Source organism: Stegostoma tigrinum, chromosome 37, assembly GCF_030684315.1.
Source record: "Stegostoma tigrinum isolate sSteTig4 chromosome 37, sSteTig4.hap1, whole genome shotgun sequence".
Classification (NCBI taxonomy): Eukaryota; Metazoa; Chordata; class Chondrichthyes; order Orectolobiformes; family Stegostomatidae; genus Stegostoma; species Stegostoma tigrinum.
In genome coordinates this window covers 27,740,600-27,756,761 of record NC_081390.1, presented here as the reverse complement: position 1 = coordinate 27,756,761, position 16,162 = coordinate 27,740,600, and the positions used below count along the sequence as shown (strand labels likewise).

The 16,162-nt window shown below is 44.3% G+C and overlaps 1 protein-coding gene across 1 annotated transcript in view; it reads left to right on the top strand.

Moving 5' to 3' along the window:
• The window catches only part of LOC125467609 (glutamate receptor ionotropic, delta-1-like), a 174,827-nt gene that overhangs the window by 39,579 nt on the left and 119,086 nt on the right, over window positions 1–16,162 (top strand). Inside the window, exon 3 of the mRNA XM_059640263.1 lies at window positions 10,535–10,708. Coding sequence (XP_059496246.1) covers window positions 10,535–10,708 — 174 coding nt within the window. The remainder of the gene's footprint in view (window positions 1–10,534; window positions 10,709–16,162) is intronic.

The following is a 16,162-nucleotide window of genomic DNA, read 5'->3' as shown; positions in this document are numbered from 1 at the left end:
GCTCTTTCTAAATGGTTAGATTGCAAAGAGCAACAAATTGCAAATGTTGAGTTGTAGTAATAAATTCTGTCTGATCGCACTCGCAGTGTCTGCTTCCACTGGAACATTAGTAACCCTCGTGTAGTATAAATTAAACAGCACTTCAGGAAGCTGCCTTTCCCACCAGCACTGAATATTAGAGGACTTTGAGGATCAATACAGAGCACATAATCAGAGCTCTGCTTCAGATATTGATCAGAGTGCTCACAAATTGTTTTTCTCCCTCATATTAATTAGGTAGCAGTCAGTGGTTTCCCACTGCTGGAGGAACCATGGTGGTATAACTGAAGCAATCTCATGCAGCCTAAGGCTCCTTTGCAGATTTATATCAAACCAGTTTGCAACTTCTGTATCACTTCCAAATCCTTTACACAGCAATTCAGATTCTTGCATCCAAATCTGGGTAACAAGAGCACATGGAGTGGGGAGAGGCCACATACCAGAATGCTAATAGTTATAAGGGAAGTCAGTGTTGTGCAGAGACCAGAGATGATGGAGAAATAGATAAGAACTGGCGGAAATTGTTCATGGTTTTGTCAGAAGCTATTCCAATTATAATAACCCAGTTGGGACTAATCTTCAGGAGTTGCTGGTTGAAGATAATTGGCAGAAGTTTCAGCAGGGACTCTGCAGAATGTGCCAATAAATGTGGAGCTGGAGAAACGCTGGAGGTCAGATAGCATCTGAGTAGCAGGGATGTCAATGTTTCGGGATGAAACCCTTTGTGAGTCCTGACGATGAGTTTTAGCCAGAAATGTTGACTTCTCTGCTCCTTGGATGCTCTCTGACCTGCTGTGCTTTTCCAGCTCCACACTTATTGACTCTAGCTTCCAGCATCTGCAGTCGTTATTGTCTCCAACTCTGTTCTGTGACTTGTAATGATCTGCAATGTACTGTCTCAGAGAACAGTGAAGGCAGTGATGCAGTGCCATGGGTTAAAGAGACTCATTACCGAGGTGGGCTGAAAAAGTATGGTTTGTGAACAAAACTGCTTTGAGATATAAAGGATGCTAAAGAAATTACTACTGAGGCATCGCCATGTATAGTGTTTTGCATTTATTCTTCCTATGCGGCCTAATAAATCTATTCAGCACTTTGAAGGCCACAATGAGACCATCTCAATCTTCCCAAATCAAATGTTCTGGAAGGAGTTACACAAGTTATGAGGTCTATATTTTAAGTTCGCCATTTATACTACTCTCTTTAACAGGCCTCGTCCAGTTCTTATTTCTTATGGTCTTGTATACCCCAGCCTCAGTGCAAGTGTCTTTTGAGTGTAATGTATGGACATTCTGGGAGCTAACCATTTCATTGTCCTCTGTTGGGTTTCTGTAGATAGTAGGCAATTTCAGCACAACAGGTAGAGAGATATTGGCTATATAGGGATGCTTTAAGCAATTCTGACATTGTGAATCTGGTTTATGAACCATCAAATAGGCAGGAATGAAGGTAAATGGTATCCAACAGTCTTGTCTCAGTTGACGTTGAATACAAATTATGCCAGTCAATAAATATTTAACATGAAACAAGCGATCTTACTAATGGATCAAGAAGTGGGAGGCACAGAAATGTTTTTGTGACAGTGTAGATGCAAGTTTGGTTTTAAATTATTAAATTTGAAATTGGTTTATAAGGATAAAGGAGTTTTAAGTTGTTTCTTTGCACATAATCCTGGCATTAGGTTATGAAGCTGTCTCCTACTCAAAGATTATCTTCAAGTGCATATTCTGTTTAGATTTACAGTACAATATATTGATTCATCACATCCATTTATTAACAACTTTGAGGGAATAGAAAAGAGAGACTGACTTGCATTGTCCCATTGCTCTGAAAGGTCTCAGAATACTTCACGCATATGGAATTATCTCAAAGTGGTGACAACTGTCACCAATGGAAACATTGGTTCATATTTTTGATTCTTTTTGTGAACAATTTTTCCCTTCCATGCTCACACTGGCCTCTGTTCTAATTACATTTGTGTTACCCCTTTTTAATTTTTCCAATTCCTCCCCTTTTAGGCCTCCTGTTGTCACTGTTGTATCAGTGGTGGGGGTGATGAGGACATCACATCTCGAGGTACACATGGGCTTTTATATAGAACGGTGCAGATGTGGCTGTTCCTCTGGGAAATGCCACAGAAACACCACAAAACATAATTAATTTCTGAAGCAAGACTGCGGCTGGCTCTGTTTCTTTAGCCTGATGCCTTGTAATAGATCAGTGCAATATAAACATTGACCACACTTTGTCTCTACTATGTAATATAAAACTCACTATTATTCCACTGGGCTGTACGCACTGTTCCTGCTTTATTCATTTAAAAGCCGAGACATTTTGGAATATTGAGAGAAGCCACAATGATGTCAGCAAACTCAATCTCAGTAGATCAGACAGCTTCTCAAAACCTTTTCTGCTATTCTTGTTATTGTAGTTAGTCATCCAGTTGCCACCAGTCCCCAAATCCCTTGATTGTCTGAGAGACCACATTTCTGTGTATCCCTGCATTAAAAATACTCATAGCATGGTCCAAGGAAAATCTGATTAGTCTTTGGTGGAGATGCAAATCTAGATTTGGATTCTGGAGAATTTTTTTTTAAAGGTTTTGTGTATAATGGGAGATGGACCATTTTTCTTAGAACGTTGAAGAATATTGCTAATTGTTTTAAAACATTGTGGCATGTCTCAGCTGTTCGGGCACAGTTTGTCACAGCTGCTAAAATGCAAGAAGAGTTTTCAGAGCAGGTTGTTAGATATGGATTAACAGGATCCTGCTCTAAGTTGGAATCTCTTAATAGAAAGATTTATCTTTCCAGCGTTGTGGTGACAGATCTTCAGGCAGGCAGCAGAAAGACCTCCAGGTCAAGCTGTACAATTACACTGTGTATGACATTATGATCCCTGTTCTAGATTCTCCAGCCTCAAGAAATAACTTGTCAAAAACTATCTTGTCAAGCTGCTTTGGGACTTGCGTGTTTAAATGAAATTACCTCTCACTCTTTATAGCTGCAGACAGTATCTGTCTATTTACTCAGCCCCTCATCACAGCACAGCTCTGTCATTTCAGGAACCAATTTAGTGAACCTTCACAATATTGCCTTCAATACAAGTATTTTGTTTTTAAATATGTCGAATAAAACTGCAATGCTATTCCAGGTGTGGTCTCACCAATTGTAGCAAAACCTCCTGCAGTATAAAACCTGTAGAACAAGGGCCACTGTGCAAGTTGCCTCACCAAGTCTTGCTCTTTGTGTATGCTGGCCTTTTCTGTTCCTTGTACAGATCTTCCAAGTCTCTCATAACATTGATATATTGAAACTTCACTTCTGAAGATTGTTGTGTTTTCCTTTTTGATGATGTTTTAAATTAGCAGGTCAGTTGGTTTAATTGGGTAAGTTTATGTTTTTATCTCCTTGCAGCTGGACAGTTACTGCTGGATTAATTCCATGTTACAGATGAAATCCAGCATTAAGACACTAACTGCGCAGAAAATCTATTGTTTCCCAACTGAATCCAAATTGTACAAGTAACCAACTCTGGCAAATCATCTAAGTATTCAACCTCTTCTTTAGCCGTCTCGCTGCTTTGGCAAATATCGATGTTCTAATTGTTTTCTTAATTATAATTTATCATCAATACTTATCAAAAGTAAACCTGGTTTGTGGTGCTCAGTGATGTAGAGACCGTCCCACCGACCCCATGCAAATGGTAAAATGAGACTGCTGGCCCGGTTACAAGATCCCAATCAGCAATTTTATTCAAGAAAAAGCAAGACAAGCATGAAATTGACTTAAGTGAACAGGAAACGAACTAGAAAGATTCACCCAAACAGTCTGTCAAATTCAATTAAACAGAAATTCAGAGAGTTTGCCCACTTTAAAGATCTGTAAGAGGCTAGGAGCCATGTGAAAGTTACTAACAGGCCTGTGTAGTAGGTACAATGACCATTCTCTGTTGAACAAAGTTTTGTCAGCCTGAGTTTATTCTTTGTTAATGAGATCGCTTTGGGGATTCTCTTTTCTTCTTGGATTTCCCTCTTTCAGCACAGAACAAGAAAATTTGCTCAATTGCATTGTACCTTTCCTCAATGTACATTCCAAACCACAAGACAAATTCTGCTTCTGCTGTTTACTGCCTGTTCACTATTTGTTTGAATTACTTACCTGGCTCTTTAATTTATATCGTCAGATAACTAAGTTGGTCACTTGTACAAAGCATCCTATTCTTCAAAGACTGTCTCAATGGAATGTTTTCCTTTCTGCTTCTATTAATACTTAGACCTGGATGAAAATTGCATATAATGCAGCATTGCCCAAATATTATTCCAGAAACAATAACAAAGTTGCTGGAAAAGCTCAGCAGGTCTGGCAGCACCTGCTGAGCTTTTCCAGCAGCTTTGCTTTTGGTCCTGATTTACAGCATTCGCAGTTCTTTTGATTTTTATTATTCCAGAAACTTGGACAATAATCTACAGAATGCCAACTTGAATCTCGCATGGCAGATTCAAAAGCTGGGAGGAATTTTAGCATTTCTGAAGAAAACACATTTTATTGAAGATTTCCCTCTACCCGCATCAGGACAGTTCACAAGAATAAAAATTCAAAGGGGAAACTCGCATTTGTACCTCATAAGAGAAGAATGCTGATTGGTTAGCAAGCATAACTCTTCATCCTAAAGACTGGATGATTGTATCATAGCCCCTTTAGCTGTTCACAACAAGCAAGTTGCTGGTCATACCCAACCAGCCTGCACATGCAATAGTTGTAACACAGTGTCCTACATTAGGTTCAGCAATTGGACAGCATCTGCTGGGTAATCCTGAGTGCGCAAATCATTACACTGACAGCTGGGTTATGATTATCGGTTGGGCTCACAGTGTAGTGGACTTGTGTGTACTGGAAATGATGTACACTAATGCACACAGACTTTTTTGTTGTTGACAGAGCAACATGTACACAAACTGTCAGTTTCAACTTGCCAAAATAGATAAAGGAATTCACTGGCTCATTTCCCAGAGCAAAGCCCTGACCAATCAGAGTCAACAAGCTTGATTTGAAATTCAAATTTATCAAACCCAGGCTATTAACATAAAGGGATGCATTCTCCATGCTAACACCTTTGCCAATCAGACTCTATTTGCCAAACAATCAGCATGCAGTTCTCTTGCAGCTGAAGTGTTGGTTTTCTCCTTGAAAAAGCATTCTTGCAAAATGTCCTGTTGAGTCTCGATGGAAAGAATTGTCCTAGAGTCCTACAACTCAAACTAAATTGGTCCAAGCTGATCAAAATGTCCATCCACATTAACCCTATTTCCCTGAACTTGGCCCAAAACCATCTAAACCTTTTCTATCCATGTATTTGTCCAAATTACTTTTAAATGTTGTTAATGTACCGGCCTCAACCACTTCCGCTTGCAGCTCATTTCATATATGCACCACCCTTTGTGTAAAAATGTTGGTCCTCAGGTTCCCATTTATTCTTTCCCCACTTACCTTAAGCTGAATCCCTCTAGTCCTCAATTCACCAACCCTAGGTAAAGGACTGGATGCATTTACCCTATCCATCCCTCTCATGGTCTTATACACTTCTATAAGATTCCCCCCTCAGTCTCCTACACATTGAAGAAAAAAGCCCTAGCTTGGCCAACATCTCCCAATAACTCAGACCCTTTGAGTCATTGCAACATGCTTTTAAATTTCTTCTGCACTCTTTCTAGTTTAATAACATCCTTCCTAAAGCAAGGAGACCAAAACTGAACACAATACTCCAAGTGCAGCCTCACCAACGCCCTGTAAAACTGCAAAATAATCTCCTAAATTCTGTACTCAATGCCCTGACTGATGAAGGCCAGTACACCAAAAGACTTCTTCACTGCCCTGTCTACCTGTGACTCCACTTTCAGAGAACTGTGCACCTGAACTCCAAGGTCTCTCTATTCCATTAAACTCTGTAAAGACCTACCATTTACAATAAAACTATTACCTTGATTTGACTTTCCAAAATGCAATACCTCACATTTATCTATATTAAACTTTATTTGCCATTTCTCAACCCACTTCCCCAGCTGATCAAGATCCTGCAGCAATTTCTGATAACCTTCCTTACTGTCCACGATACCATCTATAATAGTGTCATCTGCAAACTTACTGATCATGCCTTGTACATTCTTATCCAAATCATTGGTATAGATAACAAATAGCAATAGGCCCAGCATCGACCCCTGAGGCACACCACTAGTCACAGGTCTCCAGCCCAACAAGCATCCTTCCACTATTACTCTCTGCTTCCTACCATCAAGCCAATTGTGTATCCAATTTGCCACGTCTCCCTGGATCCTATGTGATCTAAACTTCCACAGCAGCCTCCCATGTGGAACCTTATCTAAGGCCTTACTGAAATCCATATAGACTATGTCTACCACCCTGCCCTTTTAAACTCCTTGGTCAGCTCATCAAAGAACTCTAACAAAGTTGTGAGGCCATGATCTCCACACACGAGGCCACACTGACTACTCCTAATCAAACCCTGTCTTTCCAAATGCATGTATATCTTATCCCTCAGAACCTTCTCAAGTACCTTACCTACCACAGATGGTAGACTTACTGGTCTATAATTCCCAGGTTTTTCTTTGCAGCCCTTGTTGAATAAGGGCACAACATTCACTACCCTCCAGTCTTCCAGGACCTCACTGTGGCTAACCATGATGCAAATCTATCAGCCACTAATGAAAGCTATTGGATCGGTGCAAAACCATCAGTTCACAAGTGTGTGTGAACTGCAGCCTGCTTACCCACCAGCCTTTCTGTGACTCCAGTCCCACACCAGATCATAGAGTCTTCACTGTTTTCTGAAGTAACTGAACATGTCAACCAGGTATATCAAACTCATCTTGACAAAATCAAAATCACTGAGGATCAGAGGTGAATCTCTCCATTGGCTGGAGTCATACCTAGCACAAAGGCAGGTTCTGTTTCTTGGCGGTCTGTCATCTCAGCTCCAGGACATCTCACCAGGAGTTTCTCGGAGGGAGTGTCCTGGCCCAAACATCTTTAGCTGCTTTATCAATGACTTTCCATCCATCATAAGGTCAGAAATAGGAGCCTCCTCTGATGATTGAACAATGTTCAACACCATTTACAACTCTCCAAAATACTGAACCCACTTGAAGCCGGTATCCATTCAGTCTTTTGACTAATAAATAGCAAATGATATTGCATTTCTGCCCAGTGAAAGGAGTCTAACTGTGTTGGTTTAGGTTGGTATGGTTGGGGGGATTAGGAAGAGATTTCAAAAGTCAGAGGCATCTGATTGTGTAGTTTTCAACAAAACCAGGGCATAAAATGAGGAGACAGAGATAGCCAGGGCTAGGACAGGAAACTTGCTGGGGTGTACAGCTGGCAAAGAATAAAGGCCAAGTGCAGTATACCAACCGAGGGCTGGGAAAATAAGGATCAGGATGCTAGAGAATCAGGCAGGGAAGTGATGGTAAAGTAATGTTCCCATTGGCCAAGCAGTCCAAAGACCTTCGCTAATGCACTGAGACCTTATGTTCAAATCCCACTAGGACACGTGATGAAATTTGGGTTGAATGAAATCTGGAATTCAAACAAGCTAGCTTAATGGCAACAGGTATGGCAGATTCCCATCCCATTCTCTAATTCCCTGCAGGGAAGGTAATCTGCTGTTGCCACTTGGTCTACATGTGACTCCAGACCCACGGCAATGCAGTTGACTCTTAACTGTCTCCTGAAATGGCTATCGCCAGTCAGTTCAATGGCAGTTAGGGATGGGTACTAGATGCCAACTGTGCCAGTGGTGCCCACATCCCATTGTAAGGGAAACTAAAAGAAATTGTGATAGACATTGGTGAAGATACAGACACAGTGGAGCGGAGGTTTTGTGTGAGATGAGCAGGAGTGTTTGGATTAGTTTATCCAGCATGGTCCTGTGTGCACTAGGAAGAAAAACATGGGAGAAGTTAACTCCTAAAGTGGTGCATTTGTTACTAAATTTTCCCAGAGCCTGATGGAGCAGTTGGGTTCTGACTTCAAAACATTCCCAGTTGCTCTGGAGCTACCAAACTCTGTTTAAAACAAACTGCTTAGCACCAATGAGAAGAACTTTGAAATTTGACATCCTGCTGTTTGAGCTGCTCTGGGACATCGGTTATCAAGTGTTGTCCCTTATGTGGCAGTAAAGGAAGCTGTTGCCCTGAATGATGATAGAATTTGTGGGATTTGTACAGGCTTATACTCCAGGAAAACAAATAAATCTCATCATTTGGAAGTAATATTTTCACACATTACAACATCACGTCAATAAACACAGTTCCTGAAACACCCATCAGTATTTAATAATAGCACAGAGCCCTTTGAACTTTATATCAAAGGACAGCACGTGCATCTTTGGTGAATGAAGGGGAAAAGCTATTTAAAATTCATGACCAATTCCTGAGCTGAAGACCTGGAATGTCTGCTTTCAGAGGATAACTGAAACCCTGTTTCCAACAGTTTCAGGTGTAAGCCAGTAAACTGCCCCCTGTCTCCATGACCCTGCTCTTTTTTTCATGTTTTTAAGAGGGCCCTGACTCTCAAAGATCTGACTAACACAGACTCCAGTGAGCGTGGGAAATATTTCATAGTGATGCCACATTGATGCTCCAACTGCTCCAACCACTATTTTTCCAAACTCTGGAATATTACAGGCCACAGTCCGTGTTTGAAACCATTCGGGGAGATTACTGTTATTTTGGAATTAAATTGGAAATCATACCCATTTTATGTTCCCACTTCTGTGTTTTGAAACCTGAACAGGTGTGAGTTCACATTGGAGATGTTGCATTGGGCAAAACCGAGTGTGAGGTAATTGAGGTGTGAATGAGAATTTCTGAAGCTGATGAGCTGAGACAGGTACAAAGTCGTAATCATTGATGGTACAGAAAGAGGCCATTTGGCCTAGTTTCTTAAAAGTTGTTCAGGGAGCATGGCTTTTCTGTCATTTATTGCGTATGTGGATTGCTGTAGGATTGTAGGCCAGACTGAGCAAGGACAGCAGACTTCCTTCCCTAAAGGACACTAGTGGACAAGATGGCTTTTCTTTACAACAATTGACAGTGGTTACATGGTTTCCAGTAGACTAGCCTTTTAATCCCAGACATTTTAATTTAATTTACATTTCACCATCTGCCATGCTAAAAATCAAAACCATGTCCCCAATACTTTAGCCAGGGCTTCCAGCTTACTAACACAGTGCCAGTGCCATTATACCGCCACCTGCCCATGTAGTCAATAGGTCCATGCCACTCCCCACAGAGTTGCCCCATCAGTCCTGCTCAGTCCCTGTAGGCTTTTCTCCTTCAAGCGCCCAACAGTTCCTTTTTGAAACCACTGACTGTTTCTAATTCTGGAAACCCCTCCAATGGAGATAATTACTCCTCATAGAATCTTTACAGTGTGGGAGCAGGCCATTTGGCCCATCGAGTCCACACTAACTCTCCAAACAGCATCCTATCCAGACCCCTACCACTGTGACTCCAATATTTCCCAGGGCCAATCCACCCTAGCCGGCACAGCTTTGGACTGTGAGAGGAAAGCAGAGCATCCAGAGGAAACCCACCCAGACACAGGGAGAATGTGTAAACTCAGTTGCCCAAGGGTGGAATCAAACCCAGGTCCCTGGTGGCTGTGAGGCAACAGGTCTAACCACTGAGCCGCTGTGCTGCCCCTTATCCTACAATAAATTAAGCCAACCTTCCCAGTACCACCTTCCTTTCAGTTTTCGTCCTCTCCATTGCCTCCACTCTCACCAGTTCCACTGATAATTTGTCAAAATCTTTTTCTTTAATTGTGAAGAAGCAAAAAAGATATTTCTTGAAAACCTCTGCAATATCTCTGTAAATGTATTTCTCTCTCATTCTCATTGCATGGAAACCTGCGTTGGCTGATCTTAGTCAGCTTGCTTCTTAATTCTAATCAAATGGATTCTGTCCTTGCTCCTTCGAGCATTGTTAAGAAGCTGGATAATTTTTCAGAGGTGGGAATCAGTGCTGTTGGTGATGACACAGATATATTTTTTGAAGTTCAGACAGTTTCCAGGCAAAAAGTAGAGTCAATGGCTAGCGAATGGAATTTTGAATAAGGACGAAAAACAAGTACATAATTCTTCCCAGGATTTAACTGGAGGGAATTGATGCCTGACTAGTAATTTGGCAGCTTCAAGAGAAGTGGGTGAAGTAAAACTGAATATTATCAGCCCATGTATGAAAACTAATGTCTTGTTTTGGATAACCCGTAAGACGATGAAATACAGGAACAGAATCTAGCCATTTGCCCAACAGGCCGTCTCCATCACTCGATCATGGCTGATATGTTTCTCAATCCATTCTCCCCCCGCCAAGGTCAGCATATCCGTCCTAAGATACGGAACTGCACACAATATTCAAGTATGTTGTATAAGAGCCGTATCTAATTTAATGTATTGTACAATTTGGAATTAACAGGAAATCAGTGATTCAGAGATTCTGGAGCTGGTACACAGCGCGCTAGGACGGATGACAGTTGTACGACAAATCTTCCCCACCTCCAAGGACCCTCACCGCAGGTGTATGAGGAACAACCATCGCATTTCCTCACTGCTGTGTGATCCACAGGAAGGCTATCTGCAAACGCTACAGGTTTATATGTTACAGAAACAAATACAAATTCTTCACAAAATCTGTTCAGGGCCCCCTGTTTGAACAATTCAAAGTAGTTAGTATTGACGCCTGTGAGGAAGCTGCTTTTCTTGTGAACAGTTTTCAGCATGAGCTGTTCTGTCACCATGTGCGACTAGTCTCTGATTGGACATGAGAATACACTCTGAATTATTCAACACAACCCACCAAGAACTCATTGCTATATGTGACAACATCTTCAGAATACGTCTACTCACTGTACCAAATCGGATGAGGGGGCGGTAGCAGAGCCTGTTACAGGGGAAACATCAGGTTCTGTTATAGGGGAGAGGGCAGGGTCTGTTATAGGGGAGAGAGTAGGGTCTGTTATAGGGGAGAGGACAGGGTCTGTTATTGGGGAGAGGGCAGGGTCTGTTATTGGGGAGAGGGCAGGGTCTGTTATAGGGCAGAGGGCAGAGTCTGTTATGGGGAAAGGGAAGAGTCTGTTATAGGGGAGAGGGCAGGGTCTGTTATAGGGGAGAGGGCAGGGTCTGTTTTAGGGGAAAGGGCAGGGTCTGTTATAGGGGAGAGGGCCGGGTCTGTTATGGGGAAAGGGCAGGGTCTGTTATAGGGGGAGGGCAGGGTCTGTAGTAGGGGAGGGGGCAGGGTCTGTTATAGGGGAGAGGGCAGGGTCTGTTATAGGGGAGAGATCAGGGTCTGTTATAGGGGAGAGGGCAGGGCCTGTTATTGGGGTGTGAGCAGGATCTGTTATAGGGGAACATTCAGGGTCTCTTATAGGGGAAACAGCAGGGTCTGTTATAGGGGAGAGGGCAGGGTCTGTTTTAGGGGAAAGGGCAGGGTCTGTTATAGGGGAGAGGGCCGGGTCTGTTATAGGGAAAGGGCAGGGTCTGTTATAGGGGGAGGGCTGGGTCTGTAGTAGGGGAGGGGGCAGGGTCTGTTATAGAGGAGGGGGTAGGGTCTGTTATTGGGGAGAGGGCGCATGGTCTGTTATAGGGGAGAGGGTAGGGTCTGTTATAGGGGTAAGAGTAGGGTCCGTTATAGGGGAAAGGGCAAGGTCTGTTATTGGTGTGTGAGCAAGATCTGTTATAGGGGAAAGTTCAGTGTCTCTTATAGGGGAAACAGCAGGGTCTGTTATAGGGGAAAGGGCAGGGTCTGTTATAGGGGGAGGCCAGGGTCTGTTATAGAGGAAAGGGCAGGGTCTGTTTTAGGGGAAAGGGCAGGGTCTGTTATTGGGGAGAGGGCATGTTCTGTTATAGGGGAGAGGGGAGGCGCTGTTCTAGGGGGAGGGCAGGGTCTGTTATAGGGGAGAGGGCAGGGTCTGTTATTGGGGAGAGGGCAGGGTCTGTTATTAGGGGAGAGGGCAGGGTCTGTTATCGGGGAGAGGGCAGGGTCTGTTATAGGGGAGAGGGCAGTGTCTGTTATAGGGGTGTGAGCAGGGTCTGTTATAGGGGAGGGGGTAGGGTCTGTTATTAGGGGAGAGGGCAGGGTCTGTTATTGGGGAGAGGGCAGTGTCTGTTATCGGGGAGAGGGCAGTGTCTGTTATTGGGGAGAGGTCAGGCCCTGTTATAGGGGAGAGGGCAGTGTCTGTTATAGGGGTGTGAGCAGGGTCTGTTATAGGGGAGGGGGTAGGGTCTGTTATAGGGGAAAGTTCAGGGTCTCTTTTAGGGAAAAGGGCAGGGTCTGTTATAGGGGAGAGGGCAGGGTCTGTTGTAGGGGGAGGGCAGGGTCTGTAGTAGGGGAGGGGGCAGGGTCTGTTATAGGGGAGGGGGTAGGGTCTGTTATAGGGGAAAGAGTAGGGTCTGTTATAGGGGAAAGGTGTGGGTCTGTTATTGGGGTGTGAGCAGGGTCTCTTATAGGGGAAAGTTCAGTGTCTCTTATAGGGGAAACAGCAGGGTCTGTTATAGGGGAAAGGGCAGGGTCTGTTATAGGCGGAGGGCAGGGTCTGTTATAGGGGAGAGGGCATGGTCTGTTTTAGGGGAAAGGGCATGGTCTGTTATAGGGGGAGGGCAGGGTCTGTAGTAGGGGAGGGAGGAGGGTCTGTTATAGGGGAGGGGGTAGGGTCTGTTATAGGGGAAAGAGTAGGGTCTATTATAGGGGAAAGGGGAGGGTCTGTTATTGGGGTGTGAGCAGGGTCTCTTATAGGGGAAAGTTCAGTGTCTCTTATAGGGGAAACAGCAGGGTCTGTTATAGGGGAAAGGGCAGGGTCTGTTATAGAGGGAGGGCAGGGTCTGTTATAGGGGAGAGGGCATGGTCTGTTATAGTGGAGAGGGTAGTCTCTGTTCTAGGGGAAAGGGTAGGGTCTGTTATTGGGGAGAGATCAGGGTCTGTTATAGGGGAAAGGTCAGGGTCTGTTATACGGGTGAGGTAGAGTCTGTTATAGGGGAGAGGGCAGGGTGTGTTATAGGGGTGTGAGTAGGGTCTGTTATAGGGGAAAGTTCAGGGTCTCTTATAGGGGAGAGGGCAGGGTCTGTTATAGGGGAGAGGGCAGGGTCTGTTGTAGGGAAAAGGGCAGGGTCTGTTATAGGGGGAGGGCAGGGTCTGTAGTAGGGGAGGGGTCAGGGTCTGTTATAGTGGAGGGGGTAGGGTCTGTTATAGGGGAAAGAGTAGGGTCTGTTATAGGGGAAAGGGCAGGGTCTGTTATTGGGGTGTGAGCAGGATCTGTTATAGGGGAAAGTTCAGTGTCTCTCATAGGGAAAACAGCAGGGTCTGTTATAGGGGAAAGGGCAGGGTCTGTTATGGGGGAGGGCAGGGTTCGGCATAGGGGAGAGAGCAAGGTCTGTTTTAGGGGAAAGGGCATGGTCTGTTATTGGGGAGAGGGTAGGCTCTGTTCTAGGGGAAAGGGTAGGGTCAGTTATTGGGGAGAGGGCAGGGTCTGTTATCGGGGAGAGGGCAGTGTCTGTTATAGGGGTGTGAGCAGGGTCTGTTATAGGGAAAGGTCAGGGTCCGTTATAGGGGTGAGGTAGGGTCTGTTATAGGAGAGAGCGCATGGTCTGTTATAGGGGAGGGCAGGGTCTGTAGTTAGGGAGGGGGCAGGGTCTGTTATAGGGGAGAGGCCAGGGTCTGTTATAGGGGTATGAGCAGGGTCTGTTATAGGGGAAAGTTCAGTGTCTGTTATAGGGGTGTGGTAGGGTCTGTTATAGGGGAGAGGGCAGGGTCAGTTATAGGGGTGTGAGCAGGGTCTGTTATAGGGGAAAGTTCAGGGTCTATTATAGGGGAAAGTGCAGGGTCTCTTATAGGGGAAAGGGCAGGGTCTGTTATCAGGGAAAGGCAGGGTCTGTTATAGGGGGAGGGCAGGGTCTGTAGTTAGGGAGGGGGCAGGGTCTGTTATAGGGGAAAGGGCAGGGTCTGTAGCAGGGGAGGGGTCAGGGTCTGTTATTGAACACCTGGGAGGCATTTCAAAATGAACCTCTTGTCATTTCTGGCCGTAGCAAGAAGGTGGGATTCCAATTCTGGGTGAACTGCACCTGTTCAAAAAGGTGGTTCACCATCTTCTTAATAGAAATTGCGATGGGCTACAAACGTTGACTCAGCCAGTAACCAAGCTGAATAAAATAATCGAAACAACCCCACAGACTCTCCCACATTCCATTTCTCTCTCTCACACACCTCACTCTTTTCTCCCACAATCCTGCTCTCTGTCTCCCACTCTCTCTCTCTCTCTCTCTCTCTCTTTGTCCTATACTCCATTTTTCTCCCTCTCTCACTCTCATACTCTATCTCTCTCACCCCCACACTCCATCTGTCTCTGCCTTCATCTCTCACTCTCACACTCTATCTCTCTATCTCCCACTCTATCTCTCTCTGTCTTTGTCTCTCACTATCATAGTCCATCTCTCTCTCACACACACAAACTCTCCACCCCTTCTCCCATATTCTATCTCTCGCACACTCCTGCTTTCACATAGTCATCCACATTCACACACACACGCACACACACACACACACACACACACACACACACACACACACACACACACACAGACACACACACACACACACACACACACACACACACACACACACACACACACTCATATCGACACAAATACTTTCTCTCACAAACTTTTTTTTAATTGTTTGGCTGGTCAGTAGATTGTGAAACCCAATCTCAGTGCTACAGCAAAGTGATGCACTCAGCAGGCGATTTGCAGCCAGAATGAAGGTTCCTCTTTGAGAAATGTTCTGACAGGGCAATTTCCAGTAAATAAGACTGAGTGCTTGGTTCAGCAATTCACAGCTCATTTAAATATGCTCATAACTGTCAGCAACAGCATGATTATAAATGGATCCCTTTTGTCAAAGATTAGAGTACTGTACCTTTTGATAAGAGACTAGAATATGCTTCCACTGAAATATTTCAAATGAACCAGTTGTCAGTTTGGGTGCTATGCAATTTCTTTTGTCGCATTACGTCAAGTCAACAAGGCTGCATTCTTGGTTGGTGTTTGCTGGTGAACAGAATGAGTTACTGTCTTGGCTCCCCCTGCAGCTTATTCCCCACACTAACCTCCCACATCTCACCTTCACCAACAGGAACCTTTCTTTTTGGGACATTTGATACTTTGTCTGACCCTCAGAGACAGGAGATCCAATACTGATGTGATTGGTCAGTCCTTTGGGTGGTGTCCTTATATGGAACATAGAACATAGAAAAGTACAGCACAGTATAGGCCCTTCGGCTCACGATGTTCTGCGTGGAATAATCCTAATCCATAAATAAAATAACCTAACCCACATTCCCCTCAATTCACTGCTGTCCATGTGCATGTCCAGCAGTCGCTTAAATGTCACTAATGACTCCACTTCCACGACTACCACTGGTAATCTATTCCATGCGCTCACAACTCTCTGGGTGAAGAACTTCCCTCTGACGTCTCCTCTATACCTTCCTCCTAACACCTTAAAACTATGACCCCTCATAGCAGTCAATCCTGCCCTGGGGAAAAGTCTCTGGCTATCGACTCTATCCATGCCTCTCATTACCTTGTACACCTCGATCAGGTCACCTCTCTTCCTCCTTCTCTCCAGAGAGAAAAGTCCGAGCTCAGTCAACCTCTCCTCGTAAGACAAGCCCTCCAGTCCAGGCAGCATCCTGGTAAACCTCCTTTGCACCCTCTTCAAAGCCTCCACATCTTTCCTATAATAGGGCGACCAGAACTGAACACAATATTCCAAGTGTGGTCTCACCAGGGTTTTGTAGAGCTGCAGCAAAACCTCGCGGCTCCTAAACTCGATCCCTCTGTGAATGAAAGCCAAAACACCATATGCTTTCTTAACAACCTTATCCGCTTGGGTGGCAACTTTGAAGGAGATATACTGATGAGCACCAGCATTTTCAATGCCTCCTGGCTTCATAACTGTTTCAGTTCCTCTTTCACAATCCCAGCCAGTGACAGTGTTTGGCAATGATTACTCATTGGATAGAATTTCCTTATTTCTGATCAATGTGTGGCA